The 27,326-nt window shown below is 53.9% G+C and overlaps 8 protein-coding genes across 8 annotated transcripts; 2 read left to right on the top strand and 6 right to left on the bottom strand.

The window, feature by feature from the left end:
• Positions 1-164: 164 nt before the first annotated feature.
• K452DRAFT_288008 (uncharacterized protein) lies at positions 165-2,992 on the bottom strand. The gene is made up of 4 exons (XM_033540578.1): positions 2,448-2,992; positions 791-2,373; positions 458-732; positions 165-374 (listed from the first exon to the last, which is right to left on the bottom strand). The coding sequence occupies exons 1-4, from the start codon at positions 2,537-2,539 to the stop codon at positions 312-314; spliced, it is 2,013 nt and encodes a 670-aa protein (XP_033397018.1). The 5' UTR covers positions 2,540-2,992; the 3' UTR covers positions 165-311.
• Positions 2,993-4,773: 1,781 nt separating this feature from the next.
• K452DRAFT_298694 (uncharacterized protein) lies at positions 4,774-8,044 on the bottom strand (the record flags this gene model as incomplete). The annotated part of the gene is made up of 3 exons (XM_033542140.1): positions 4,774-6,352; positions 6,402-7,510; positions 7,568-8,044. 3 exons carry the CDS (start codon positions 8,042-8,044, stop codon positions 4,774-4,776), a joined length of 3,165 nt encoding a protein of 1,054 aa, XP_033397017.1.
• A 1,228-nt stretch (positions 8,045-9,272) lies between these two features.
• K452DRAFT_272040 (uncharacterized protein) lies at positions 9,273-11,664 on the bottom strand. Its single transcript, XM_033539066.1, has 2 exons — positions 10,656-11,664; positions 9,273-10,609 (listed from the first exon to the last, which is right to left on the bottom strand). Exons 1-2 carry the CDS (start codon positions 11,554-11,556, stop codon positions 9,432-9,434), a joined length of 2,079 nt encoding a protein of 692 aa, XP_033397016.1. The 5' UTR covers positions 11,557-11,664; the 3' UTR covers positions 9,273-9,431.
• A 266-nt stretch (positions 11,665-11,930) lies between these two features.
• On the bottom strand, positions 11,931-13,138 carry K452DRAFT_288004 (uncharacterized protein). The gene has a single exon (XM_033540577.1). It carries the CDS (start codon positions 13,061-13,063, stop codon positions 12,182-12,184), a length of 882 nt encoding a protein of 293 aa, XP_033397015.1. The 5' UTR covers positions 13,064-13,138; the 3' UTR covers positions 11,931-12,181.
• Positions 13,139-13,261: 123 nt separating this feature from the next.
• Positions 13,262-14,266, top strand: K452DRAFT_37778 (uncharacterized protein). The gene is made up of 2 exons (XM_033546586.1): positions 13,262-13,313; positions 13,420-14,266. The coding sequence occupies exon 2, from the start codon at positions 13,427-13,429 to the stop codon at positions 14,021-14,023; it is 597 nt and encodes a 198-aa protein (XP_033397014.1). The 5' UTR covers positions 13,262-13,313; positions 13,420-13,426; the 3' UTR covers positions 14,024-14,266.
• Positions 14,122-15,199, bottom strand: K452DRAFT_333962 (uncharacterized protein). The gene has a single exon (XM_033545185.1). It carries the CDS (start codon positions 15,104-15,106, stop codon positions 14,510-14,512), a length of 597 nt encoding a protein of 198 aa, XP_033397013.1. The 5' UTR covers positions 15,107-15,199; the 3' UTR covers positions 14,122-14,509.
• Positions 15,200-16,308: 1,109 nt separating this feature from the next.
• Positions 16,309-16,879, bottom strand: K452DRAFT_318943 (uncharacterized protein). The gene is made up of 3 exons (XM_033544200.1): positions 16,805-16,879; positions 16,693-16,759; positions 16,309-16,644 (listed from the first exon to the last, which is right to left on the bottom strand). The coding sequence occupies exons 1-3, from the start codon at positions 16,863-16,865 to the stop codon at positions 16,401-16,403; spliced, it is 372 nt and encodes a 123-aa protein (XP_033397012.1). The 5' UTR covers positions 16,866-16,879; the 3' UTR covers positions 16,309-16,400.
• Positions 16,880-17,908: 1,029 nt separating this feature from the next.
• On the top strand, positions 17,909-23,953 carry K452DRAFT_197969 (uncharacterized protein; the record flags this gene model as incomplete). Its single annotated transcript, XM_033535983.1, has 1 exon — positions 17,909-23,953. A coding segment is annotated over one exon (6,045 nt), but the record flags the coding sequence as incomplete, so codon positions are not given.
• Between the last annotated feature and the right edge of the window lie 3,373 nt (positions 23,954-27,326).

Here is a 27,326-nt window from a genome sequence, read left to right as displayed (position 1 = left end):
CTATTCAACGAAAGACATTCAGGTGCGAAGCCCGGCGGTTATAGAAGTGTTCGAGGTGACGGCGGCAAAGCGGGCTGTGCTGCTTGGCCCGCAGCCTTGGCGGATTACCGTCTTCCGCGAGGTCCGTTGTACGGCACCACCGCAAGCAAATCTCGGCCCCCTGCCCCGTACTTGAAATCATCGCTTGCATTGTATGTAGCTACTCATGGTGACCCCAAAGCAGATCAGAAATAGGTATATCCAACGACGCCATCATGCGCTATATCCCCCGCGTCCAGCGACGCGCGGCCCCCGCTCCCATTACCACGCCTCTATTTCTTCTTCGCATCGTGCACCGTGTTGATAATCTTCTCGACGATCGACGGATCCGACAACTGGCGGACAATCACTAACGTTAGCCGACACCCTGCCGATACGAGCAAAAATGCAAAAAAAGGTGACAAACAACGCGTCTTACCGTTGAGGTGTCGCCGAGCTGGTCTTCCTCGCCCGCCAGAATCTTGCGCAGCACACGCCGCATAATCTTCCCCGACCGCGTCTTGGGCAGGTCCGGCACCACGAATATCGCCTTGGGGGCGGCAAACGGGCCAATTGATTTCCGGACCTGAAGGATGAGATCCTTCTTGGTCTGTTCCGTCACCTCGTTGCCATTCTTGATCGATACGAAGGCATTCACTGCCTGCCCGGTCAGCTCGTCGTTGATGCCGACCACGGCCGCTTCAGCCACAATGTCTGTACACACACGGAGTTAGCGCAAAGTCCGATGATCGTCGTCGCACGGCGGACTTACGATGCTCGATGAGGGCGGCCTCAATCTCTGCCGTCGACAACCTGTGGCCAGAGACGTTAACAACGTCGTCAACACGGCCGCGGATCCAGTAGTAACCCTCGTGGTCACGACCCGCACCGTCGCCGGTGAAGTAGTAGCCCTTGTAGACGTTGAGGTACGTGTCCATGTACCTCTTGTGCGCGCCCCAAACAGTGCGGGCCATGCTGGGCCAGGGCTGCTTGAAGGCAAGGACACCCTCGACGTCGTTACCGTGAATCTCGTCGCCGGAGACGGGGTCGATGATGGCAGGCTCAATGCCGAAGAAGGGCAGGGATGCGCTGCCGGGCTTGGTGGGGGTGATACCGCCCAGAGGGGTAATGACGTGGGAGCCGGTCTCGGTCTGCCAGTAAGTGTCGACAATGTGCGCCTCCTCCTTACCGACAACCTCAAAGTACCACTTCCACACCTCAGACGCGATAGGCTCGCCGACGGAGCCCAACACCCGCAGGTTCTTCATGTTGTGTTTCACGTGCTGGTCGCCGGCGCGCTTGAGTAACCGCAGGGCGGTGGGCGCGACGTAGAACTGCGTGACGTTGTACTTTTCGACGACATCCCAGTAACGAGAGAAGTCGGGATACGCAGGGGTACCCTCGAAGACGACGGTCGCGACACCGAGCAGCAGTGGCGCGTACACGACGTACGTGTGTCCCGTAATCCAGCCAACATCACCACCGCAGAAGAAGGTGTCGCTGTCGTGAATGTCGAAGACGTACTTGCCGGTCATCGCGGCGCCGAGGAGGTAGCCAGCCGTCGAATGCATGACACCCTTGGGCTTGCCGGTCGAACCGGAGGTGTAGAGGAGGAACAGGGGGTCTTCCGAGTTCATCGACTCGGGAGCAATGTAGCTGGGGTACTTGTCGACCTCCTCGTGCCACCACCAATCCCTGTCAGGCGTCCAGGGGACTTCTGAACCGGTGCGCTTGTAGACCAGGCAGTGGGTGACGTCGGGGCACTGCTTCAGCGCCTCGTCGACAATCTTCTTGGTGCCAATGACCTTGCCGCCACGGCGGCCCTCGTCGGTGGTGATGATGACCTTGGACTTGGCGTCGACGATGCGGTCGCGCAACGAGTCGGAGGAGAAACCGGCGAAGATGACCGAGTGAACGGCGCCGATACGCGAGCAAGCCAGGAAGGCGATGACGGCCTCGGGAATCATGGGGAGGTAGAGAGCGACCGTGTCGCCCTTCTGGACGCCCATCTGCTTGAGGACGTAGGCCAGCTTGCAGACCTCGCGCAGAAGCTCCGAGTAGGTGATGGTGCGACCCTCATTGTACTCGTCGGCCTCGTAGATGATGGCAGGCTTGTCGGGGGTGGCGAGGGCGTGGCGGTCGACGCAGTTGTACGAGGCATTGAGGCGGCCCTCGAGGAACCAGGCGTTGTCGCCGTTTATGAAGCTGCCCGCGTGCACCGTCTGGAAATCCTTTTCCCACGACAGCAGCTCGCGCGCCCTCTCGCCCCAGAACTTGTTCGGCTGCTCAATCGACTCCTTGTACAGCTGCTTGTAGTGGTCGAGGCCATCGAGATGCGGCTTGCTGGGGTGCTTCCTGCGCGCAACCAAAAAAAATGTTGAGCTACCACCCCACCTCGGCCGAAACTTGGGGGACTCGGGGAGACTCACTTGAACAGGGCCTGGGGAACGTGGAAGGTGTCGACTTGGTGGGCCTCTGCGACGACGGGCGCCGTCGGGGGCTTGACCGGACCGTCAGACATGGCGGCCGCTGGGCGTGTGAAGGGGAAAAAGAGGAGGACGAGGAGGAGAGGGGAGGTTTTGGGGTGGGAAAGAGCTCGTGGGGCGGGCGGTTGGAGTGGGCGTGCGAGATTATATAGCTAGCCGCGCAAGAGGAGCGGAGCTAGAGAGTAAGAGCAATTCAACAATGGCGCGACCAGGCGGTGGGGAGGAGGGATCTCGGTGCGGCGCAGGCTACGCTGAGGCTATGTATGGGTTTGGACGAGAGCTGGACCAAGAGAGAAGAGGGCGAGAATCCGGGGAACTTGGGCGCTATTTGTGCTTCGCGCGAAGGCCTCGGACGGGGGCCAGGCGTGGTGGTGGAAGTGCGGGGGATGACGCTCCCAAGCTCCATGGCGCTCAGCTGGCTCGGTATGCGCTCCCTTAGCCCGCGTCTTCTTCCAGCCCGCTCAGCATCCACTGTCGGTTGTGTGGTCGCGCGTCGTTCACAAGAGCAGCAACTTCCTCGGGCCAGGCCGCAACCAGCCTGAGCTCCGATCCAGCTGTCCGGCCGCCGCTTTCGGGCCAGCCTGCCCAGTCTGCCCCACTCACGCGACCGGGGGGCGTCGCTCGACTTAGCTTTCGCTGCTTAATACACGGGCTTTGTTGGCCCTCAGTGTGGACTGACGGTCGGGCCAAAGTCGCCTCCGACCTTGCGACGACAGGTCGTTGGGGGAGCGCGCATGCATCTGCTGCAGTTGGCAGGGCGTAGCTGCACCCCACCCCCGTTCCCGGGCCCAGCTTCGACCTTCGTTGGGATTTGGAAAAAAACAAGCAAGCAAGGCCCTGTACGTACATGCCCACTCTCCATTGTGTCGGATCCTGGCCCCCGACAGGCCGACGACACGAGAAAGGGGGAATGGAGCTCTTCAAGACTTCTCTACTTTGCACCCTCCGTGCCTCCCAAGACATGGCGCCCTAGGAGTACTGCCACGGCGCGGCCGACTGGCAGCTGACTGTCATCCGCTGCCCCATTGGCCGCCCGTGTCATCATCAATCGTCCATCTTTACCGCGCCGCCGCCGCCTGCGCGGAAGTGTGGTCCTCTGTGCGGCCTAGCGGGCCTGACGGACCCTGATGCACGTGCGACGCCCCGGGGAAACATGGAAGTTCCTGAAAGGTGAAAGGTCCAAAACTGCATCCCAATCTGGTTTCGCCGAGATGGATAGCTAAAGATCCCTTTCTCATTGTACGCATGTCAGACACAATCAGGGCTCACCTTGGCACCCCTCATCTTTGTCTTGGCGTACCTACCTACTGCTAGATAGTACTCATCTACACAATTGGTAGACGGCTATCTACCTATAAATACCAGAGTAGAGTTAAGTTAATCGAAGTCAGCAAAGTCACTTTTCTCGCTTCGCAAACAAAAGCCTTTCAGTAGACCTCATACTTATAGAAGCCGTCAAGCCCTTCCACCGAACACATTTGAGCAACTAGAGCACCCCCACCTACCTAGACACCCCAAGACATCAGCAGCAGCCCCGTCATCCATCCAAGCCACTCAACCGCGCATCGCGCGGCACAGTTCCCCCGCATCACCACCACCAGCACCAACAGCAAGCAAAGCCGGGCGCCTCCACTTTATATCTAACAGCGACTCCGACGAGACAAACACCGGCGGTAGCACAAATAGTCCGTAGTGCTGAGTCGCATGGAAGCTGCGTGCTGACCCCCGTACTCCGTACTCCGTAAACAACGTGGGAGAAATGGAATGCAACACAAGACCAAAAACATGGAAAAGCCAGGGTTTCCCCGGTCGGGCTCAGTTCGGCGAATCCTTAGTCGTCACTTCAAGCCTCGGCGACGCGGGCGCTGCCTGCAGATGCGGGTGCGGATGAATGGATCGCTGGCCTTGCCGGCTCTTGGCGGGCTCTAAGACTAAACTCGGCGGGGGTATGCATACAACAACTGTGGTAGCAAACATATGAAACGAACTGACGAGTGAGTGGGTGGGATGCCTCCAATGCGCCCTGCGCAAAAAGCCAAAAGAAAAAGCCGTGCAACAAAAAAGAAGTGAGCAAGAAAAAACGCCATAAAAAACAAAAAACGCCATGTGCCTGGGTCTCAGCGAGTGTCCGCCGGTTTGTCCGCCCATATTCCAACGCCTAGCAATGCTCGCTTTTTGGAAAACGCCAACAAAACAAAGCACCTAACCCCTCGGGTCTTCCTCCGCTCCTCCCCGCTTTCCTCCGTGATCCTCTCCTCGCTTCCCCTGTTTACTCCACATCGTCGTCGTCAACGCTGGCCTTGTCGCTCTCCTCGACCACCTTCGGCACCGAGGCCGAGTCGGCCGACACCGCGCTGTCGCTGAACTTGCGCATGTGCTGCGCAACGCTCAGAGTGATCTTCTGGTCCAGCATCTCCACCAGGCGTTCCGAGTATTGGTCCAAGAGTCGCACCATGACAGACTCGTCGACGACTTTGCTCTTCGCCTTCTCGCCCACCACCTGAGCGGTCAGGTTCAGCTCCCGCTCAAGTTCCTTCGCCGCTTCGCCCCCAATGCTGTCCGACGAGTTTTGGAGCCTCTTCCTGTACGAGCGAAGCGTGCGGCAGAGCTGCTCCGTGGAGTGGCTAAGGGTGCTGTTTTCCTTGGAGCTGCTCCCGAAGCTCCTGTCTCTCGGTCGCGTGTCAAGGCGCGACTCGAGGCGCGACTCGAACGACGACCTCCGCGCGGTCGCCGCCTTCGGACTCTTCGGGCTCTTTGGGCTCTTTGGGCTCTTGGGGCTTTGAGGCGACGGCGACCGGCCCGTCTTGCTGTTCCTCAAAGACCTGTTGCTGTGCTGTCCTCTCAAGTGATGCTCCTTGGATCTGTGAATCGGAGAGGGCTCCAATCTCGGCGCTCCGTGCAGCGAAATCTTGGATCCCTTCTTCTTGAGCTTCGGGGACCGGCTGCCCGTCGGAGTGTGCGTGCCATCTTCCTCACCAGCCCTCTGGAACTTGGCGAGTTCGGACTGGGACATGACGCGACGCAAAGGCTGCTTGGTCGAGAGCAGATTCTTGTTCGGCGTAGAGACTCCCATCAGATCCAAAGACTTCGCAACCTCGTAATTCCGCTGCTGAGGTGGCCTAAAGTCCAGGTTCCAGAGGAAAATAGTGCCGTCTGCCGCAACAGTGACTAGACATTTCTGCTCCGCGTCTCCAGTGGTCAGCGCCGCAATGTCGGTGACGCCCTCGGTATGGCCCCAGTCACGGCCGAGAAGGTTGCCGTTCTCCTCGTAGAGGCGTACAGACTTGTCCGTACTCGATACTCCAGCGATGGCGTTTTGTCCTTTGCCGGTCGAGATGTGGACCAGAGAAGACAGAGCGACGGTGTCACCACTGTCAGAATCCGTAGTCTTGAAGCTGCTCATGTGCTGGCCGGAGCGCAGGTCATACTTGTGAACATGCCGGTCGACAGTAGAAACGATCAAAGAATCTTCTCTGTCAATGTCGAGGACAGCCGAGGCAGGAGTAGACTTGAGAGTGACGGTGCGAAGGATGACAAAGGCGGTGACGACTACGCCATCCTCGTCCCTCGTCATGTAGTCACGCACGACAACCGTGCGGTCCACAGACGAAGATAGGAGGCGCTGGCCGTCGTTGGAGAACAAGACACCGGTGACTGCGCCCACGTGCTCGTCGAGAGTTTGAAGAAGGTCCCACTCATCGTCCGTCTTTTGGAAGACTTGGACCGTACGGTCTCTTCCGGCGGTCGCAATCATGGTGACATTTCCCTCGAAGACTGCAATGTCGGTTATCTCACTCGAGTGAGCCTTGAAGCTGTAGACGTTTGCTCCGGTCTCGCAGTCGATGATCCTGAGCACACAGTAAGTAATTTGTAGTCGGTTTGGAGAAACACACAAACCTTAGTAGACCATACTTGTCCCCTGCCACTATAAAACTAGCGGTAGGGGATGTTTGAACCACCCGAAGCTCGTTGGGCTCATCAAAGTTGCCAGCCTGCTCAAGAGGTACGATGATGTTGCCCTTGTTAGAACCGTCTTGATCCCAAAACATGATTGTTCCGCCAGCGGACCAGGTAAGAAAAGAAGCGTCAAAAGAGTTCTGAAGATGAAGCGCACGTACACCCAGGACGCCTTCGCCCTGGGCCGGCAGTTGCTGGATAACAGTAGTGGTAGGCGCACTCTGGTCATCACCCTCGATCTTGACCAGACGAATAGCACGCTTCGAGTCAAGCGTGACCAGGTAATCGTTCATGGGAGCCATGGCGATAAGATGGGTAGTGCTCTCCTTGAAGGTGGGGCTTGTGGGCGAGGGGCAGGGCGAAGATTCGCGGGAAGTCGGGGACGGCGGAGGAGTCATCTCAAGCAGCCTCTTGATGTCCATCGTCGCCGTCTCGCCGTTGAACCCAGCAATGTGCAAGCGCCCGTCCGCACCAGCTGCCATCGCCGACACGCCAAAGTTGACAACGGCAGCCCTGTGGAAACGCTGGGTACGTTCATGGTCGTCCAAGACGCAAATATCTCCCTTGTCCGTGGAGATGATTGCTGTCGTAGGGGCGACTGCCGTCACGTAGGTAAAGTTAGCTTCCAGGAGCGAGCCCAGGAGGCAGTTCCTTCCCGTCAACGTCCTGTTGTGTGACGCTCCAGAGAAGTTGTTAGCATCGCTCTGTCGTGACTTGCTTGGCGTATGCGTGTGAGCCTCATCGGTCCGCCAAACTTTGACATGTCTCACGCCGACCACCACCAGGCTGTTGCCCAACCACACCATCTTGTTGACATGGTTTGTGCACTTGTTGCTGGCGTGGAGCGCGGCGGCCCCAGTCCGGGAGTTCAGGCTCCAGATGTAGAGGTAGCCGTCATTCGCCGAGCCTAAACTGGCAAGGTACTGTGAGTCGGGGCTAAAGGCAACGCATCGTACACCAAACGCGTGCTCGGACATGGTAGTCAAGGGGACGTCAGGAGCAGCATCCTTGGCGGTGGAGAAGAGTAAAATGCGGGGCTTGTAGCCGGTCTGTCTCAGGTCAGAGCAGTGTCACCAGACATCAGGCAGGCTACTTGCCTCTCCCACGGCAAGGTATTTTCCATCGGGGCTGAAGGACACGCATGTCGCGGCCTTGATGCGTTCCCGCGCCGTATTCCGGCCGCTGTCGTCAGCATTCGGCGAGGCATCGCGCAGCGACGCCGGCGAACGGGTGCTTCCGCTGGCGGGGGCGGGGGAGCCGTAGACGGACGAGGTGGTGTTGACACCGGACGTCGTCGGGCGGGCCCTAAAGAAACGTTGTGCGACGTTGTGGTCGTCATCGACGGTAGCTATTACGGCCGCGGCGCCGGCGGTAAAGGCAAAAGTGCGCTCGGCGGGTAAGCTGTCAAAGGCATTGCCGGAGCAGCAAGTCGCACCGATGACCTGGCGGAGGGAGAGGGTGAGATCCGAGCGGGCGGCCTTGTTGGGCGTCTTGACGGCCGGGCTCTTGGGGAAGGACGAGCTTGAGGGCGTCAAGCGCAGAGCTGAGCTCATCACGTTCTGATGGGCCGGGGTGAGTGACATGTCCGGGATGTGGGAAGCTCAGCTCGTACCACGGATGATGATAGCAGCTACTAATAGGCAAATGCGGCATTTCAGCACGACTGCCAAAGCTGCATCCCCTTTGCGCTTTCCGCGTCAAGAGTAGAATAGCAGGCGTGGGTCTCCAGAGCGACGGTGGGGTCTGATGAGCGGAAGAATGTGTTGTCACCGCGGCAGGTACCACTCGTACGAACGTGCTGTGCGAATGGGCGCGCGGTGGGGATCACGATGAGGAGAAGGAAAAAAAAAAAAAAAGTAGAAGCGCAGAAACCGGAGGCGGGAGAAGAGTGCAGTAGTGGATGGAGGTTTCGAGCAGCCAGGACGCACGACAGGTTGACGACACTTTGAATCCTTTAGGCACGCCGCCAACCAGCCTTCCCGCGGTTAACGGGCGGCGGTGGCTGCAAGCTCATCGCAATACTACGGCAGGCGTTTAGTCTTGGAGCTGGCCCTTCAGGGGTCGCACGGGCGTTTGAGGTCGTGTCGCCGGTCTTTCCACGACACCTTCCATCCATCTCACGACTCCACATCCACGCTCTGTGGGGGCGGGAGCTAATCCTTTCCGTTAAACCCTTCGTCCATCACCCACCGCCGCGGTCGCACCCCCGAACCCTTCAGCCTACCTACCGTCGTCCAACCCTCTGGCTGCCTACACACTCAGCCGCCTTAACCCCGTCCTCGTTTATCACAAACCATGGCATTCATGCGGTCCATTCATCCCGTCTCATCTCCTATTCCCCTTCACCCTGACTCTCGTCCTCTTGTCTTGCGCAGCTCGTTTACTCTACCTGGATCGAGCCTTCTATTAACAGAAACGATAAGCGATCATCTCTCCGAGTGGAGCCGACTGCAAGGAACGCCTCTCCTCCAACCATCCATCCCCGCACTTTGCCTTGCCGTCATTGCCAAACCCGATACTGCGGATGCTTTTGATCGAAGCCCAGGGCCAGCCGATCTGGCATCCATCTCTCGGCTTAGTGGATGAGCACCCTCAGGCGTCCACTCCAACCTCAGTTCAGTGCGCCCGTCATCTGCGCTCAATCGACAACACATCCGGATGTTCAAAGTGACGACATTCATCATCCGCGTCTCCGTGCCACAGCACATCCGGACCTTCAAGTGATGCCTCACAAGTGACGACATGTAGCGTCGCCACGTTTGAACAACCCCACGTCGATCATTTCACGTCCACACGTGGCGCCGAGTGAAGCTGGCGATGTGTGTTGAGTGAGATACCTGAAACTTGATATACCACATACGTGTTTTTAAGGATCTACTTTCGCCTTCACAGTTTTTCGTGCTTGCCATGAGCCGTTTGCCAACAGTATGCTCTGACATAACGGTCATCGAGCATCAAACGCGCCCGAATCTAGAAGAGTGCGCCGCCAACCGTACCGATGTCGCCCGCAGCGCCTCCAGAGCTCAAACTCAACTTATCCTTCGTCCATCCCATCAAACCCTTCTTGCTCTTCTGTTCCACCTCCTGCTCCATCTCTAGTGCCTCTAGCTCGGGGTCCTTGGTGCCCTCTTCGCCCTGCTTTTCTTCCTTCGCCTCCTCGGCCCGCATCTGCTCAGCCTCTCTGTCTGCCTGTACAAGGTCGACGTCTTCGAAGCCAATCTTCTTCAGAATCTGACCTGTCAAGTAACGGTAGCGTGTGTGTCCGCTGACCAGCTCACTGACGTCGACATTCTCGATACCCTGCACACCGCTCACCTTCTGCAGACCAGCAATGCCGTACTGGATGCTGCTGGTGCGGTACAGGAAACCAAGAACGTAGTCATCTGTGCTGTATACGTTGACAACGCGACCGCTTACCACGGCGCGCAAGCGTCGCCAATCAGCTCCCGTCGAGGGCGTCGGTGCGCCGAGCAGCACAACGCTTTCGACGAGGCCGAACGCTTTACGTTGGGCGAGACTCTGGAGACACGTGTAGATAACACGGGCGCCCAGGCTGTATCCTATGAGTGTGACGGGCCGCTCGCCCTGCGCCTTGTTGATGATCGCATCTGCGAGTACCTCTCCCGCCTTGTCGGCTTTGGCTTTGGCAACGCTGAATGGGTTGTCGACAACACGTGAAATTTTCAGAAGGCCAATGGGCCACAGGGCGGCCGACAAGCTGGCAAACACAGTCCGCTTGATAATTTCCTTCTTAGCGAAGCCCCATGCCGCACTCTTGACCATCGTGGTGATTGCGTTGCCGAGATTCATCAGCGCTGCCAGCTCAAAGCGCAGCGCAAATCCCTCGATCCCGTTGTCGATGACTCGCCAGGGTGCGACGATGTCTCCCTTCTCTGTCAGCCAGCCAGAGATGCCGATGGCGACGCGAAGTCTACGGTTTTCCTTTTCGTTCTTCATCGCCCTGTGACGTCCGAGGGGGACGAAGCCGAAATCGGTTACTTCTGCTGCGTATGCGTCCACCATTTTGCCTGTCATCTTCCCACCATATGCGCCAAAGAGGCCACCGACGAGAACGGTGCTTCCGGCGAGCGTGCCCAAATAACCGGCTGCAGCGGTAGCGCCGAGACCAAGACCACCCATTACGGTACCTACGCTGTCAGTAAAGGATGATAGGCAAGCGGTGAACAGACTTACCGACACCGGCGGCTAGCAAAGGAGCAGCCAATCCGCCCGTAACACCAATGAGGGCCGCACCAGCAACGGAGGCCAAGCCAACCTTCCACTTCCTGCTCGTAGCGTTCTCCTCTGCCTTTTTCTTCGTCTCTTCGTCTGCGTTCATTTGCTTCGCAGCTTCCAACAGTCCCGTTGCCACTTTGGTCTCATCTTCTGTCAAATAGCGAAGGGGCAGCCTCAGGCTACTCGTCAGATACAGCATCAAGATGCGTGAGTGACTGGAGTAATGTTCCAAACTCAGCAGCAGCAGAAGCATAGAATGCAGTACCAGCACTCTCTTTGCCTCCTCCAGTTCAGCCAAAGGGGTTGAGACTGGCGGATATAGCTCCCTCAGCACCGTACCGGCCGCTTCGTCCTCTTCTCCAACTTTTCGAGTCTGTGTGCTTCGCTTCGGAGGCGAGGATGCGATCGCCTTATTTTTCTGGTCTGATGCTGTCTCCCTCGAATTTACAACATCGCCCACACGAAGCAGCACCGATTCTCTCCACTCATCAAAGAACTCAAGTGCAGCAGACTTCAGCTCCTGCATCTTCGGTGCACTCAGTTCCTTCTCCCGCGTCTTCTGTTTTTTCCGTTGCTTCTCCAGAGCGTCAGCGTCTGCATTCGCCAGGTCCACGTTGGGGTTTGGCTTCGTCTCGTCAACCTTGAGTTCTGCCTCCGTGTCCGCGGGCTGCCCGACGAGACTGGCGTCGAACGCATCGGTGATGGTCTTGCGCTGTGACTCGGTACAGTTGGCGACAAGCAGAGTCAACTCGCCGCGTAGCTCCCGGGTCTCGAGGATAGTAACGAGGCTCTGGTCATCTTCGCTAGAGGCCTTTTTCTGGCCCCCGATTGAGGACAACTTGTCGGATAGTTTGTTCATTTTGGAGACGTCTAGAGGTTGAATTTGGGCTAGTTGTTTGTTTTCTTAAGGCTTGTTCGAAAGAAGTTGGAAGGACGGTCCATTTGTCGTTGACAAATGTGCAAATCAGGAATGATGTGGTTCCAGGAAGACGGCAATGACGGAGCGGGATGACGATATGGCTTGTCAGCTCGGGCCGCTCGGCCATCAGCCCCGCGATGCACGTGCTTCTGCAAGGGGTTTGAGGAATGAATGAAGTAACACCGCAGTTGTTGTTGTTGTTGTAGATGACATTACAGACTTACACGTTGTACTACGGTCGGAGGGGTAGGTATTGTATGATCTACATGATACCCTTACGAACTACTTCACCTAGCTACGAGCTCAAGTTCTAGGCCGTAGTACTCATAAGTATTTTAATCGCAGTATCTCTAATGTTTAAATCAGGAGCGACTTGACGCACTTTCATGTCTACAAACCACTGCTCACTTTGGGATGTGAATGACAACATGTTTACTCGTGGTATGTTGGGTCCATTCGTCGTGCCAAGCATGGTCCACGCAGTTGCTATATTCCTGCCAACGCCTGCATACAATGCTGACTTAAACCGATAAACCGACAAGAAATCCAATCTGAATGGTATCGTTTACGAAAAGTCTTCACCCTTCTCCTCAATCCCGCTCTTCACACGTAGTAGGAGGGTAGTCTTCCACTTATCCAACTTGGATACCTGGTCGAACTGGAATAGCTTCTCGGAGTACATCTCCTGGTCACCAGCCTCAACGGCCTCCGCAAGGTCCACAATCAACTGGTGTTCCCTTGTCGATTGGAATGTGTGATCGAGGTCGCGGTAGCTCTCCAGCGCACGGTTGCAACCAACCATGTCGTTGGTTGCCAAGTGGCAGATGCCTGCCTTGAGTAAGTACTCTTTGACCGACCACTTCATCAGGTTGTTGTTGATGCTCGACTTGGAGACGCGCTCAAAGTTCTCAATCGCCTTGTAGTAGTCGCCCTCCAGCGCGGCCAGGTCTGCGACCTTCAGGAAGAGCTTGTTTGCCAATGCTTCCGCATTATCACTCTCATACCAACCCGCGGCAATCTCGTAAGCTTCCATCGCACGTTTCTGGTCGCCGACCTCGACCTCGTACAGCTCCGCCAAGTTCTGCTTCCATGTCGCTGCTCGCCGGAAGTTGCCCTTCATGGTATAGTGGTTGATGGCCGTGTCAAGGCAGCGAGCAGCATCCTCGGGGTCTGTCTTCTTGTACGTCTTGAAAGCCTCAGTGAGTGTGTTGGCCGCGTCGTCGGGCTCGTTCAGGTTGTTTTGTTGTATCGAAGCGGCGCGCTCAAAAGCCAGACCAGCCTCTTTGGCCTGTTTCTGCAGTCGAAAGGCGTTCGCGGCCTGGTTGTAAAGTTCCGCTGCATTCTCATACTTCTCAGTCCTGCCGCCGAAGAGGCTGAACCCAGATCCAGCTGAGGCAAGGGCCTTGTCTGCCTTTTGCAGCAGCGCGCGGGGGTCTGCTTGTGCCATGTTGTATAGAAGATCTTCGGGGTGTCGGGTATCAAGCGGTCGAGGGTTGAGTGTGTACGGAAGCTGGGTTGTTCGGGAGTGAGTTGTTGGTTCACGCGGGCGCAGCTTGGCATGACAGCCCACTTGACGCTGTCTAATCGATAAGGGCCTGTCCGCTTCTGGCATGCGACGACTTCATCTCAAGCTTCGTCTTTGAAACACCACACTGCATGGAGTGATTCGCACCAGCAGCGAGCACGAGACTGCTCAGGTATGATATTCTGCTCGCTTTATGGCATGGTGACCAAGCCGTGTCATTTCTCGAACGACATCCACATGTCGTTCTCGCCTGGCGCAAAGCTGACACAGATTCACAGACTAATAATGTTTCGACCTTCCACTCTTTTCCGGAGCGCAAAGCTGCAACCCTCGCTATCATATCGCCATGTTATGCGCAGGCCTCTCTTTGAGACGTTGCGTTACAGCTCCACATCCAGCACCACGGATTTTGAGGCCCTTCTCTCGAAGCCTACTTGGTCCGTAAAGTCGCTTCTGCCTTCTTCTGAACAGACCGACCCCGCACTTGCGATCACTCCCGAGCAACTACGGCACCTGCTCAATCTCTCCGCGCTTCCTGCACCTCAAACCCCCGAGGAAGAAGCTCAGATGCTTAAGACACTTTCCTCGCAGCTGCACTTTGTACGGGCGATTCAGGAAGTCGATACGAAAGACGTGACTCCACTACGTGCCATCAGAGATGAGACTACTGCGGCGCGCAAAGAGATCGAAATATCTTTAGACAGTGTAAAGGAGGCGCTGGACAACGAAGTGGTCTTAGGGAAGCATTATAAGAGAATCCACAGACGCGAAGGCGTGGTGGATACAAAAGATGCCGAGGATTGGAATGTTCTGGGTAGTGCAGAGAAGAAGATGGGCAAGTATTTTGTCGTCGATAGCGGAAAGCCTCATTCTTCATCATAAATCCCCTTTTTCATACTGTCATTATATTCGACTTCCCTTAAGATTTATTGCTAGATTTTGAAGGATTGACACTTCAGCGGCCTTCGTCATCAATCTTCGGCCGAGGAGCTTGTCCGTGTGTATATGGACACTCAAATGACTGGAAAACACCACCTCTCAACCCCCAAACTTATCAGAGCAATGCTGACATCAAATCTTATGCCCAAAAGAAATCATCATACTGTTCGAAGAAATACCTCTGGCCGCCTACGAAACCGGCATGCAACTTGATCAGGTCCAATATCCGCTTTCCAGACATGTGAGGAACTGAAAACCAACCATTTACCAACGATAGGAAAAATAAGCTGAGCAATGCGCCCGACGGTGGTAAACACGTCACTTTCAAGGAGCCGCTCGATGGCATACCGTCCCGCCTGACGTAAGGGCAAATCTAGCTGATAACGAGCTACACCGGAAAACAAAAGAGCATGGCTTGCAATGTCCAGTTTATCGCCTCCCAATCATCCAACTGCATTGTGCACAGAATCTCGGTGGAATTGATCCATCACAACAATCGCAGAAGGCCCAGGCGTCTACCGGCTCCAAGTCTGGTGTCGATAGGCGTTCAGACCTTGGGGCTTGCGGAGGTTCGTATCTGCTTGTTTTATTGCCGCTCAGAGCTACCATATCAACAGTAGCCGCTTCTCCTTGTCCAGGCTCCTCCAATGTTGGATGTATGGATGGCCCAGAGGTCTGCAGATGAGACAAGCCCAGGTTGGTATCACGTGATCCCCTGACGGACAGGCTGGTGCTGCTAGATGCTGAAGTTCTCCTGTCGGACGCTGAAGAGACAGATGCGTTTGATGACATGGTGTTCTTTCTTGTCGACGGCGAGGTTGTTGGCATTTGTCTCGATACGTCCACGTGGGCATCTCTATCGATTACTTTGCGTCGTTGACTCTGATGCACAGTGGTTCCTGGAGTGCGGGCAGCCTTTGCTGCATCCTTGGAGATTGGAGGAGGCGATGGTGTCTTCGACAACGACGGGAAGAGTTGGAAGTCAGTGTAGGCCCAAGCACCAACACCAGCAAGCGAAGGGTCCATTTTAGGTGAAGGATAATGATGGGGATTTTTATGGCAGGGTTGCACGGTAGCGTTGGTTGACAGGTGAGTCCGTCAAAGGCGAACATGAACCAAGGAAAAGAAGGAACCTAGGAGCGCAGAGGGGATGGTAGGGTTTATATGGGCAGGTAGCGAGGACGGGCCTTGGCGGCCTCCCGTGCACCTACCCCCACACCTCCAGCCACCCCACCAACTGCTCCAGCTGTATAAGCGCAACAAAATACTGCTCGATCCTGGCCCTCAATGTGCCATAGATCTGGCTAAGTGTGTTGCGAGCTTTCTGGGTAACATTGGAGACGATTGAAGCTTCAAACAAAACGAACCACGGTTGGAACTGATATCGGCAGTCATAACAACCACTACAGCCACAAAAGGAATCAGGTGAATCTCCTGATAGTATGCATCGACGTTATATCTAAAGCCGAAGGGCGCTCTGCAAGTTGGACGCTATTGCATGTCCGTCGCCTTTAGTCTCATGGGCTTCCCCAGTTCGGAAGGGCAAAGGGCGCAAAAAGGGCCGTTGTTTCCTGCAGCTCACGCTACGGCACCTAAAGCCAGACCAATGGCATATCGAGCAAGTGCTCGCGTAAGCTTGTCGCTAAAGGGCGTCGATTGAGCCAAAAGGGCGACACTTGGGTGCCTGACACGGTTAAGTCAGGTGACCAATTATACCGACCTGGTGCTGATTTATTTCACTGAGTTCCACAAAGGCTATTTATAGGATTTCCGAATAATATAAAATAAGATCAATTGGCTTCAGGAAGCATACACTGATCTAACACCACGTGATAATTCTCTGCATGAGGTTATACAGTGAGCCCAAGCCATATAACGTTCTTCACTGTCGAGAAAGATTCGCCGTCTAGCGACATAGGGACCGATGCAAATTGTCCCTATAGGACACTCCTCTCCAGCTACAAGTCTGAGTCCTAGATACGAGCGAGAAGGTTTTAGCACGCACATATGCGACAATTGTCTTGACTTTCCACTCCGTACAAGCATCGCTATCTTGTTAGGCGGTGGATCTCGCTAAACGGTGACGGACGCTAATTGGACAGGCTGACTGTTTGTCTTGGACGTCAGCGGAGTATTGTCATTTTAAACAACCTACACTTATCAGGCGTTCGAAACAGTGATAGATGATTAATTGGAATGGCACTGCAACTGGTTCGGAAGGTATTGGTCCGCGCAAGTTCGGTCAATTTAAAAAACAAGCGCAATGTCAGACCACTGCCACTAAAAAAAGGTTGCTTGGATATAAATATAATCTTGTACACTATTTCGACTGATTGTCCGAAGTCTGCTGCTGATCACTAATTGGTGAAGCCTCCAGCTCAGGCTTTTTAGCCCGTGACCAACTCAAGGTCTGCAACAGCGACCCCCAAGATGACGCTCCCTCTGCTGACGGGGTGCTCGTAGAGTCGCTCTTGTTCGCGACCTCCAGAGGAGATGGCTTCGAGTCTTTGGCGATGGTCTCGGCGGGCGCCTCTGTAGTCTCGTTGTCCGGTTTAGATGAGACCCTAATTTTTTTTAGTAAGTAGACTGATGACCATGTTAACAAATCTTACGGTTGATGCTGGTCCTTGTATTTCTCCTGCGCTTGTTCTTTGAAAGCAGGATCAAAGACATATATGCCTGACAATGTTAGTAACTGCCGACATGTCATCAGGATTTCGCTACCGTTGCCAATGCCTAACAAGGCCACCAGGAGAAGGGGAACAGCATTCCGAAAGTTGGACATGGTTCCTGATTTTCCTGCGATGGTTCTGACAGCTGTGAGATAATGACGCTCTCGGTCGAAAACTAGAGCCCTTAGTCAGCACTGATGCCTTGTCGCGCTACTCTTATCGATAAGGCTCAGACGCGTGGGCGCGTCTCGCCTCGAGGTACATCACTTTGTATCTCCACCACGTTCCGCATCTTCTCTGGCCTCAATCTTCCAGCGCCAAACCGCTATGCCCGCCTGTCTCGATGTCGGAATGGCGTGTCAGAGGATATGTCCAGGACTCGGATGAAGAGGAGGAAGTTTACCTATCCAGCGAACCTGATACCCAGAAATCACTACAACAATCTGTAACCCCTCACGTTGTTACGAGCGATGGAGCCCCTGCCTCCTCAACGCCTCTCGCCCCCCAAGTGGACCCATCGCAAGAAGTTCTTCCTGATGGCGCCGAACGCCAACTCAACTCGAGCCCGGAGACGGTGGAGCGCAGCGAGGAAACACCAAAGCCTCCTAGACGATTGTCGGTGCCTACGAGCTCTCCAATGCAGGATTCGGACGAAGTTGCCACCTCTCCAGAAAGGCCTAGGAGTCAGCAGAGTTTGACCTCCGAACCAACGGGCAACGTGAGCGTCAATGCCCAGGTCAACGAGCCTCCAAGAACCCGAAGTTCTCAGGATTCTGCACAACTTGATGTCCCCAGGGCTCTGCAAAAAGAATCTTCGACATCGAGACGCGGCGCCGAATTGCACGCTCGGTCCTCAACACCTCAACCGCAGGACGACGATCTGGACGAATTGCAAGCCGACTGGCCAATGCTCACAGATGAGCATATTTCAAAAGCATCTAGTCCACTCAGCGATGTTAGATCAGATATCGATGAGATCAACATACCGTCATCGCCACCTGTCGCGCCCACTCAGGACCTGACACCACCAAGAGCAAGGCCAGAAAATAGTCACAATGCTGGGCAGACACGGGTAGAAGTGGCTATTCCTCGGAAAGAACAGAAGACCGTTCGCGCTGTCGACGTCTATGGTGAGGGTACTAGCTCTCGAGGCAGGAGGGAGTTGAGGAAACGAAACCCTTTGCAACTGCATCCTTATTTGCTGGAAAACGAAAAATATCGGCAAATGCTAAAAGCGCGGGGCGTACGTCCGGTTCATTTAGAAAGGACACAACCTAGACACCATACGGAGACACAGAACGTGGATTCGCAAGATCGGGATTTCCTTGCCAACACGCAGTCAAGCAGTGTCCGCCACAGCTCACAACCTATTCTTTCATCACCTCCGGCAGCAGAAATCGCTCCAATATCTCTAGATGATTTGTCAAGACCATTCGATTCAGGGAACGATCCGTTCAATATTGGAAGCGATGATGATCTTCCAGAACTAAGTGTTCTTATCCAAAATGCTGGCCAGCAAGGGCACAAGAAACGTAAAGTAATGCGGACTTTTACAAACAAAGGGAAAGCCCACGGTAAGTCGGGCTCGCTCGTGCAGCCGCGTAAGGATGGTAGTCATGTTGCGGAAGGCTCTAGAGATCACTTCGATATTCCTCCGTCACCGCCAGCCTCTAGGACTCCGCCTTTACCGGCCACCTTGGCGACGCTTCGTCCTTTTCGTATGCCGCCGGGTCTAGCTCCCTTTCAACCACCTACACCTACGACTTCGTCATCCACGAAGGCACATCGTAGGAGAGTGGTTGAGAGCGAATCTGATGAGGATACCCCCCCTCGGAGTACGGCAAGGCCTTTCAGACGCGTGCCTTCTGCAGTTGTGGATGTGTCTTCTGATTCTTCATCATCGTCGCCTGAGGAAAAACGTATCAGAGGCGTTCTTCCCGCCTCATGGCTCAGGCTCGATCAGCAAGCTCAATCCAAAAAACCTCCGCCGAGCCCGCGGCGACGCAGACGGACCTCATCCATGGCTTCGTCTAGGGCGCCGACGGTTGTTCCTGCGCCGGACTCTGATCGCGATGATCCGGTTGTTTCTACTGAGCCTGTGGATGGTGGAGGTGCCATTGTTGTGGATGATGATTCTGATCGTTCAGATGGCTATATGCCATCAACAGAGGCGAGACCGGCGCGTCGTCTTCCAATGGCCAATTTCGAAAGAGATTTTGGTGAGGACATACTCATGGAAGACGGCTTCGATATCTATGAGCATGACTTCATTGATCCAATGTTACCGTCCGCCACACGTCGACCGCGAACGAAGCCAAGCAAAAAACGGCAAACGAGATTGACAGATGCGATTGTTCCTCGATCTAAACGCCCAAAGCTCGACAAGTCCGAAACAGCAGTGTCTGCTAGGATGCGTCCTGCGCCCTCAAATAAGCATAAGTCCAATGGCCGCGCCGGACCGCGACCTAAGCCGGCTCCAAAATTTAAGGCATCACGACTTAGTATACTTGATGCTCCGTCTTTATCCGCTCCTGGACCAGCACCAGTGCCAAGGTTTCTGAAGCTTGCAGCTCGCCAAGCTCGTCGACAGCCCAACCAGGGCAGACACAGCCCGGGCAACAAGCATGTCAGACTCCATACTGAGGCTGATACGGAAGATGCAAACCTTTCCTTGCGACAATGGCGGGCCGGTACTATTCTCCCCGTGGCGCGGCATTCGAAACCAAATGATTCTGCGAGCGCACGCCATCCATTGGCTGATCGCGTTGACAATCAACAAGAGCAGATGCAACAACAGTGGTTGCCCTCTCCAGAGAAGGCGGCTGACGATAATCGCGCCCAAAGCGATCTGGATCCATTGCATGCTGCTATTGCTCGAGCTCAAAGCGGTCGTACAGGCAAACAACAAGCCAGACCCAAAACGGTTTCGAGGAATCGGCCCACTGCACAATCTTCCTCCAAGGCACGCCAGCAAAAACTTCACATTGCACAACGGCCGGGTGCACAGAAGCCGAAGCCCAAGCAACCTGTGTACAGGACCGCGCAGCTTGAAGACTTGGAAGATGATTTCGACGATCAGCATCGCTCTGCAGCTTTCCAGAAAAAGCTCATTAAGATGGACCGTTACTTTGTCGAAAGATTTCGAGGTTCTGGCGGCCGCAACCCGCATATCGTTCGGTTCTTGGAGGACGAAGATGAAACAACGCCTCTTCCACTGCCCGGTGTTGTCCCAACTGTGGAAGAAGTACCCGCCGTGGGCGAAACGAATGCCCTCGATCCACGAACGGAGCCTGAAGTGGAGGAAATGGCCGTTTCCAAGAAGCAAACGCGCTTGCCAGGTAGAAGGCCTAAACTGAAAGCTCGGCGTTTCGACATCGAGACTCGGGAGTACAGACAACCGAGTGATCCTCTACCACAGGTTACTGACGACACTGCACACATCCCTGTGGATAACCATGTGGTAGAGACTCCGTATTTGGAAGGTCTTTTGCCTTTTGGCGGAAGATTTACCCTTGATTTCGACATATTCCCCTTATCCATAGGGACATTCTACCATGGGAGTACCCTGTTAGGAGGCGGGGAACTCCGAAGCGCTTTAGAACTGAAGAAACGTGATCTCGATTCACCCTCGGGCGCTTGCAGTTTCAATCACGATGGCCATTATTACAGGTGGAGTTCCTGGACCGAGGAGGTTGCCACAGAACTGGGCATTCTCTTTAACTCTATCGTTTCTAGACTTGACGGTACGCACGATTGTGCAGAGAGCTTGCCAACACACGGTCATCTGCTTGTTGGTGGTGCTGCATTCGGTTCTTTCAGGGCTATCATACGATACATCTCCGCAAATCTTTATTTCCTCGACCCGGTGGATCGTCGATCGTTTGTCCTAAGGATGCAGAATTTGCTCGAAAGCGCGTCACCTGCTCTAATCTCCTCGGTGGATGAATCTTCAAACGAAAAATTTCAACCATTGACGCCTCAAAACCACAAGGCCCGTTTGCTTCTTATGCTGTCCATCTTTGCATACCAAGTTTTGCAAGTGGCAAGCCACTCTCTAGTGGAACAATCAATTCAAGAAGAAATTGCCGTCTTGTTCAAGTCGATAAGCAAGACTTTGGTTCGGTCAATTTTGCGGAACGGGATGGGCCAATTACGTGCGTATCTGGACGACAACCGTCGACAGGCGCAGCGGGAACTTGGCATCCGCGAAGACAAATTAGCAGTCGAAAGTGTCATCACCGTTTCGCATCTTCTCATCTCTGCTGAATTACCAAAAAACTCGTTCTGGGAAATGGTCAACAACGAACTAAGACTAAATCGACCAGTGGAGACTATCAAGCATGTCGGCTCCTTCGAAAGTTTGTGGTATGATGTCTTTACACTGCTGCCATACCTGGAATTCGATGCTTCTGGTGTCTTGATGGTTGGCCAAAGGTATAAGGACAGCAGAGAAGATTGGTCGCTGGTGGCGTCTATGATAAAAAGGCTTTCGAGTTTGTATCCAGAGACCTGCCAGAGGAACGTTTCTGTGAATGTCTACCTCCGCGCCTGTCTGACCAGATGCCATCGGTTGGTCCAAAACTGGGGTTGGAGAAAATGCGAATCCTTGATTACTGCTGTTTTCGACTTCTTCTCCGGACGCCAATTTGCGCACCTCCGCAACGAAGAATCTAGAGGCTCACCTCGCTTTTTGGAAAACTTGGAGCAGCAACCCTCACTCGAGGTGCAACCAGATGATCTGGCATTCCACATCTTCCTGAAGATCCTTGCTCTTGGTTTCAGAAGTTTGCGAGATATCTATCTTGGGAAGAAAGTTAAAAACATCTCGTGGCGACTATTCCCGAATCACAGACGCATTTATCGCAAGGATGAAGCCTTGAGACAAGAAGATCTTGATGCTCTTCGAAACAATCACGATCTGCTTTCTACCTTGTACTGGGCGTCACCGCCAGGATTTCGGCCTCGTCTTAATCTGTTGCAAGATTTGGTTGATCAAACCCAGTCACATCGAGAAGCATGCCGTCTCAACGTCCGCGCCTGGTCTAATTTGGCCAGGTTTCAAATTTCTACGGGTGAGGGAACCGAGGCTCTCGGACCGTTTGCAGAGTGGTTCGCAGAAATCGTTAAGTATAACAGCTCGCAATACAGGCTCGCGAGGTCCGAAGCAGAGGCCCAGTTCGAGGCTATGAAGTTTCAGGGCCATGATCACATCTCGTCGGATCATCTCCGATCGACGATCAAGAACAATCAAGCCCAGATCCTGGCAATCCTCGGGGATGCTGTTGCCGGAATGAAGGCTGCGATTACCGTGGCTCATGATCTGGAATGTGCTGTTTTTCTGCTCCAGAAGTCGACCATCACGGAGCTATTCAAACTCTTCGATGCTAGAAACCCACAAAACGGATCGCTGATCGTTGACGTCTTGAAAGTATTCCAGGAACACCTGAATAGACGAGAGCAAGAAAAGTCACGGCAGGCGGAAAGCCAACAGACAAGTGAAGACAGCCAGGAATTCGGGTCATGGGATTTTAACGAAGAAGAACTTGCGGCAATTACTCCTGGTTTAGCAGCAGCGCAAAGCCCGATTGACTTTCTGCATGAGTCGGTGTGGCAACTTCTTTCCAGCTGCTTTGGTGCTGAAGCGCCCCCAAACGATAGCTTGTTGATGACTGTGGTCGACACGTGGGCTCAAGTCGCCGCCCAGCTTGTACAAGACAAGTACAAAGGTTGGGGGGGTTATCTCGACCCGTACAGCACAATCTCTTGGCATCAACTACGGGACACCGAGCAAACCGGTAAATACGCGCCGTACTTCATCTCCACCTTGATGGAGCGTGGTCCTGTCAGCTACTCTGAGCATCAGGTCGACATCTTCACGTCTTGGGTGTTGTCGCTCGTTGAGCGAGAGTCGATGCTCAAGTTCCAACACCGTCTCACCACTGCTTTGCTGAACAGAGATCCTGATCACCCTCTTCTTCAAAATTTTCCTTTCTTGAGGGACAGAGATAAACGCGTCAACATTACTCTCTCGGAGCTCCGTGAGCGACGTTTGAATCTGATATCCACACTGCTAGCAAATATGCGCAATGCTTATGACGAGGCCATCAGAGCTGGACATGCAGATTTGCCTGGTCTTCGCAGGGAATATGCAGACCTGCTCAAAAGGCTCATGGGGGCGATGAAGAAGCACTATCTCGAACTGCAGCAAGGCTCCAGCATCAAGGGTACATATGTGGAGTTTGTGCATGCGGTTGTTGAATTCCTGCAGCAGCATACGTCCGATATATGCGTTGTAGACAAATTCTTCACCGACTCAACGGCCTTTCCTCTGCCGGCCACAGACCCGACATATGTCGTGGGCAGACTCAAGAGCTATGTGCCACGGCTGTCGGAGACAAAGACCCAGAAGCAGCTCGCGGTGTTTATTCAAACAGTTTCTGAGCGCGCGGCGGTGGATAGTCAACAAGCGTATCTCGTCAGCCAACTCTGCGCAGCGACCTTCGGAAGTTTCGAGCACGGCGACAGCAAGCGCCCAACCTTGCGGCAAGTCCTTCTCCAAGCCATCTTCCCCGCATACATCGAGCTGTCCCTCAGCAGCACCGCTGGCTGGATTCTCAGCAAGCCGCTCCTCCAAGCGTCAACGCAAATGCTCGAGGAATTCAGCCACCAGTACACCGCCCTGGATGCAGACAGCGTCAGCACGACGGAGTCAATCCTCTCCACTGTCCTGGACGTCCTGATGCGTACCATAGACCTGCTCATCGTGCACTCCGGCCACCTCGACCAACCCCACGTGCTGCACCTTCTCGTCTGGATCTTTCGCACCGTAACCGCCACCATCCCCGCGGTCGACTATATCAACAAACGCACGGGGCGCGCCGGCCCCGCCATCGACCGCCTCGCCGCTTTCCATGCTTTCAGTCTCTTCGTCGCGGCCACGGTGCTCGGCTCCTCGGCTGCGTTTTCGCCGTACCCGCCCAGCGACCCCGCGCCTATCGCAGAGGCGCCGTTTGCGGACGTGCGCGAGTACTGCATGCGTGCGCTTAAGCAGGCGTTGAGTAGTAACTGGAACAAGCAGGGAGAGCACTATTTCTTCACGCGGGCTGGACAGGCTGGAAGAGAGGTCGTGATGAATGTAGGCAGTTTGGCGGAGGAGAGAGCGGGGGTCGTGGATGCGATTGAGGCGTTTCAGGGGGTGTTGAGGGGGTGTGCGGAGCGGGAGAGGAAGAGGGAACGGTGGTTCGAGTACGACGAGTTGGTTCTTTAGGTATGGCGGGACGGGTCTTGTTATGTTTTTCCATGTATTTAGCGGCATTGATGGGCGTAAGGGAGCGATGCTTTGTTTTAGTTATTTTGGCCGCTGGAGAAAAGAGAGCGTGAATGAGATAGATGATTGCTTAGGTATTCATTTCTGCCTTGCTAGAATATGGATATGTCACAGAAGCTACACTAACGCCCCTCACCACCAAGAGATTCACTATGTAGCGAGATAGGGAGGGACACAATCAGTCCCTATGGAACACTCCTTGTCTAGCTACAAGCTTAACTTCTGAATATGAGTGAAAATGTCTTAAAGCGCATACATACTACGAACATCTAAAAAGGTTTTGTTTCTACACCGTACGGGTATTATCATCTTGTCATCTTGATGGGTAATAAATCTCGCTTGGCGGTGACGAATAGTAATTCCATCTATCCCTTCTGATTATTTTTCCCACCTCCCGTTATGTGATAATTTATATCTACCGAATACTTATTGTCTAGGTAGCTATACTAAATACATAAATAGACCAAGGCGTTCAGTCAATACAAAGACAAAAAGTTACGAGGATATAGAAGTATCTTTTAAAGGCACAAGAGCATAAAGATTCGAGAGTGTGCAAGAGTACGAATTTGAAGAGGTAAAATAGTACTTTTAGATATAAAGAGCGAGCAAACATGGGGGTAGTCGGGCATAGGGTGGTGGTTGCAGCAACAGGAAGAATCCCAACGCCACTACCAATAGCAGCTGGTATGATGGTGAGATCGCCAGCAACGCCGCTTCCACTTACAGATGGAGGAAGGCGAGTCTGTACCAGCTGGACACGGTGCGTGATGGCCGTCAACGCCCCTTCCACTTGCAGTTGGCAGGAAGGCGAAACCAAGGGGCGATACTTACTCTTGTTCAGCAGCAGAGAACGGAGTCTTACTCTCATCAGCAGAACAATCGTCAAAGGTGCATCCAACGGTTTCGAAACTTTTTTGAATTGTTCACAAAGTTCAACAACCATGGCTTCTACTTCTGGGAAGAGAAGTGAGAGAACGGATGACGGAACGACGATTGGTTCAGGAGAGCAGCCTGGCCTTCAGAGGCGGAAGTCACCAGTAAGTTGACCTTGGAAATGCTCCGTCTGCCGCTCAATGACTAACATATACTTGCAGCCCAAGAGCCAGAAGCCGAACACTGCTGTGCAACAGGCAAGCGGAAGTGCCAAGGGGCAAGCGGCTGATGGAAATGCTCAGCAGGTAAACAATCTTCATGCATTTCTCAATGTATGGGAGCTGATTTAGCTGCGGCCAGTGCAACGAGCCAAGCTCTTAGAGAGAGCGCGGTGGTGGCGAACAAGGACAAGGACAAAGACAAAGATAAGTTGGTCGAATGAAGACAAAATGACAATTCTGGCGGATAGCAGCGGAAAATTGGCGTATGGTGTCTAACAGGAACTGCGTCCAGGTCAACAATCTCCCACGGAAGCACGTCACCATACTCTACATACCTAAGTAAGATTAAAAATAGCAGACTCTCACCACTCACCAATTGCTCTTTGTCGCGACTAGTCCAAACATTCACCTCTAATGTCCACGCATGTGGCATCTTCTGTTTCGGCTGCACGACCTTCCATCTGGGCATAGCGGCTTTCAGACGAAGGCGAGATGGGAGCGACGAGATACTGTGACCCCAGCAAATCGGAAGGCTAAGCGGCGATTTCTTCTTCAACACGGTGAGTGATCAACTTGATATTAAAAACTCCTTTGCAAACTTGAAAATACCTCCTTCGGCCATGACCTTCTACATCAGCTCGAAAGTCCTAAAGCCTTTCCCATCTTCTGTTACAGCCTCACCATACATGACACTATGGAGATATACCTCCCCAACAAGCCTGAATCGAGGGGTTTTGTCTCCCTCGTTCTTCTGTTCCACATCATCTTTCTGTTTTTCCTGTTCCCCGTTATCCTCGTGGTTCTTTTCTCTATCGTCTTTTTCATCTTCCTGTCCGCTAATTGCGTCTTCCTCTGTCAGCTCTATCACATCGTAAGACAAGTCTTCATCGCTTTCGAAATCACTCTCCTCAACGATTTCACGAACGACATATGGCGTTCTCGCCCCCGCGATCAAGATGATCTTGTCACCTGGTTCCATGGATTGCGGTCCCAAACCAATCCGCCCACTGGTGGTCCTGAAAAGACTTCTCACCCGATAATATGTGTTCATAACCGAGAGAAAAGTCTTTTGGTTTTCTGTGTCAATGGTGCAGTCCGGGCCGTGGAAGTTACACCAGTTGGTAATCTCGGAGATTTTGAGGTCGTAATTGGTAGGAAGGCAATTGATTGTGTCTCTTGTCCGCATTGCTTCCAGTGATATCATGAGATGCTCGTTCGCCCCCTCTTTATCCTCTACTGTTGTGACAAACTTCTCGTGGAAGTCAGGATCCGCGGTATAAGACTGAATCCCTTCTTCGTTATACGTATACGGTCCATAACAGGCATCCTCGCCACCGAATAAACAGGTGCGATGGTATTGTAACGCTACACGTAAGTATGTCCGGAATGAATTGATGGCTGCTACCTGAGCCTTTTCGTCCTGTTCGTCCCAAAGTCCATCAACCATGAGGGTTCGGAGCAAGGCAACGAAAAAAGGATCACGGTTTCCAGCCTTATCATATTCCAGACATGCTTCGCAGCAGAAATAGAACAGGAGGTGTATATCTGCATCCAGAAACTCGAATTCTTCAGGTTCTCTTTCTGGTTTTTTAACTTCGTCGATCACCAGTCCTGACACTCGCAGCACGGATTTCTCGTCACCTTGACCGAACTTTGGAGACAGCGCAGTTGCAGCCTGGAATCTTCTGTTCCAGATACGGGCTGTTACCAGCGGTGTGCTGAAGTCTGGTACCCATGAGGGAAGAGGGTATCTTGCCGTTGCACCAGCGTAGGGATCTTGTACGTAGGACAGTCCCTCTAATGGCTCGAGTATGCCAGCAGCTCCGACCTCTGTAGTATAGATTGAAGAATCTCCGGATCCGTCGAGGAACAGGTATGCTACCTCCGTGTACAGCTCGGATACCGGCGCGGCATAATCGATATTGATCTCCCTCGAATGAGGCAGGGGTGTTGCCAGACTGAGTAGGGAAAAGACTTTATCTCTTGGGTCCTTGGTTCCAAAATTCCATGTCTCGGCCAGAAGGAGAGCTAACGGCATGCCTTGGTCTCGGCGAACACGCGGAGTCCCCGTCCAGTTTTGTTTGTAAATCCGTTCGAGAAGCGCCCACTCCTCCGGATTGTTGGCTGTTCGAAGCCGGATCACAGCAAGCTTC

This window comes from Aplosporella prunicola, assembly GCF_010093885.1.
Source record: "Aplosporella prunicola CBS 121167 unplaced genomic scaffold K452scaffold_14, whole genome shotgun sequence".
Classification (NCBI taxonomy): domain Eukaryota; kingdom Fungi; phylum Ascomycota; class Dothideomycetes; order Botryosphaeriales; family Aplosporellaceae; genus Aplosporella; species Aplosporella prunicola.
The sequence above is the reverse complement of the archived record's forward strand: the minus strand, read 5'-3'. Positions and strand labels throughout refer to the sequence as shown.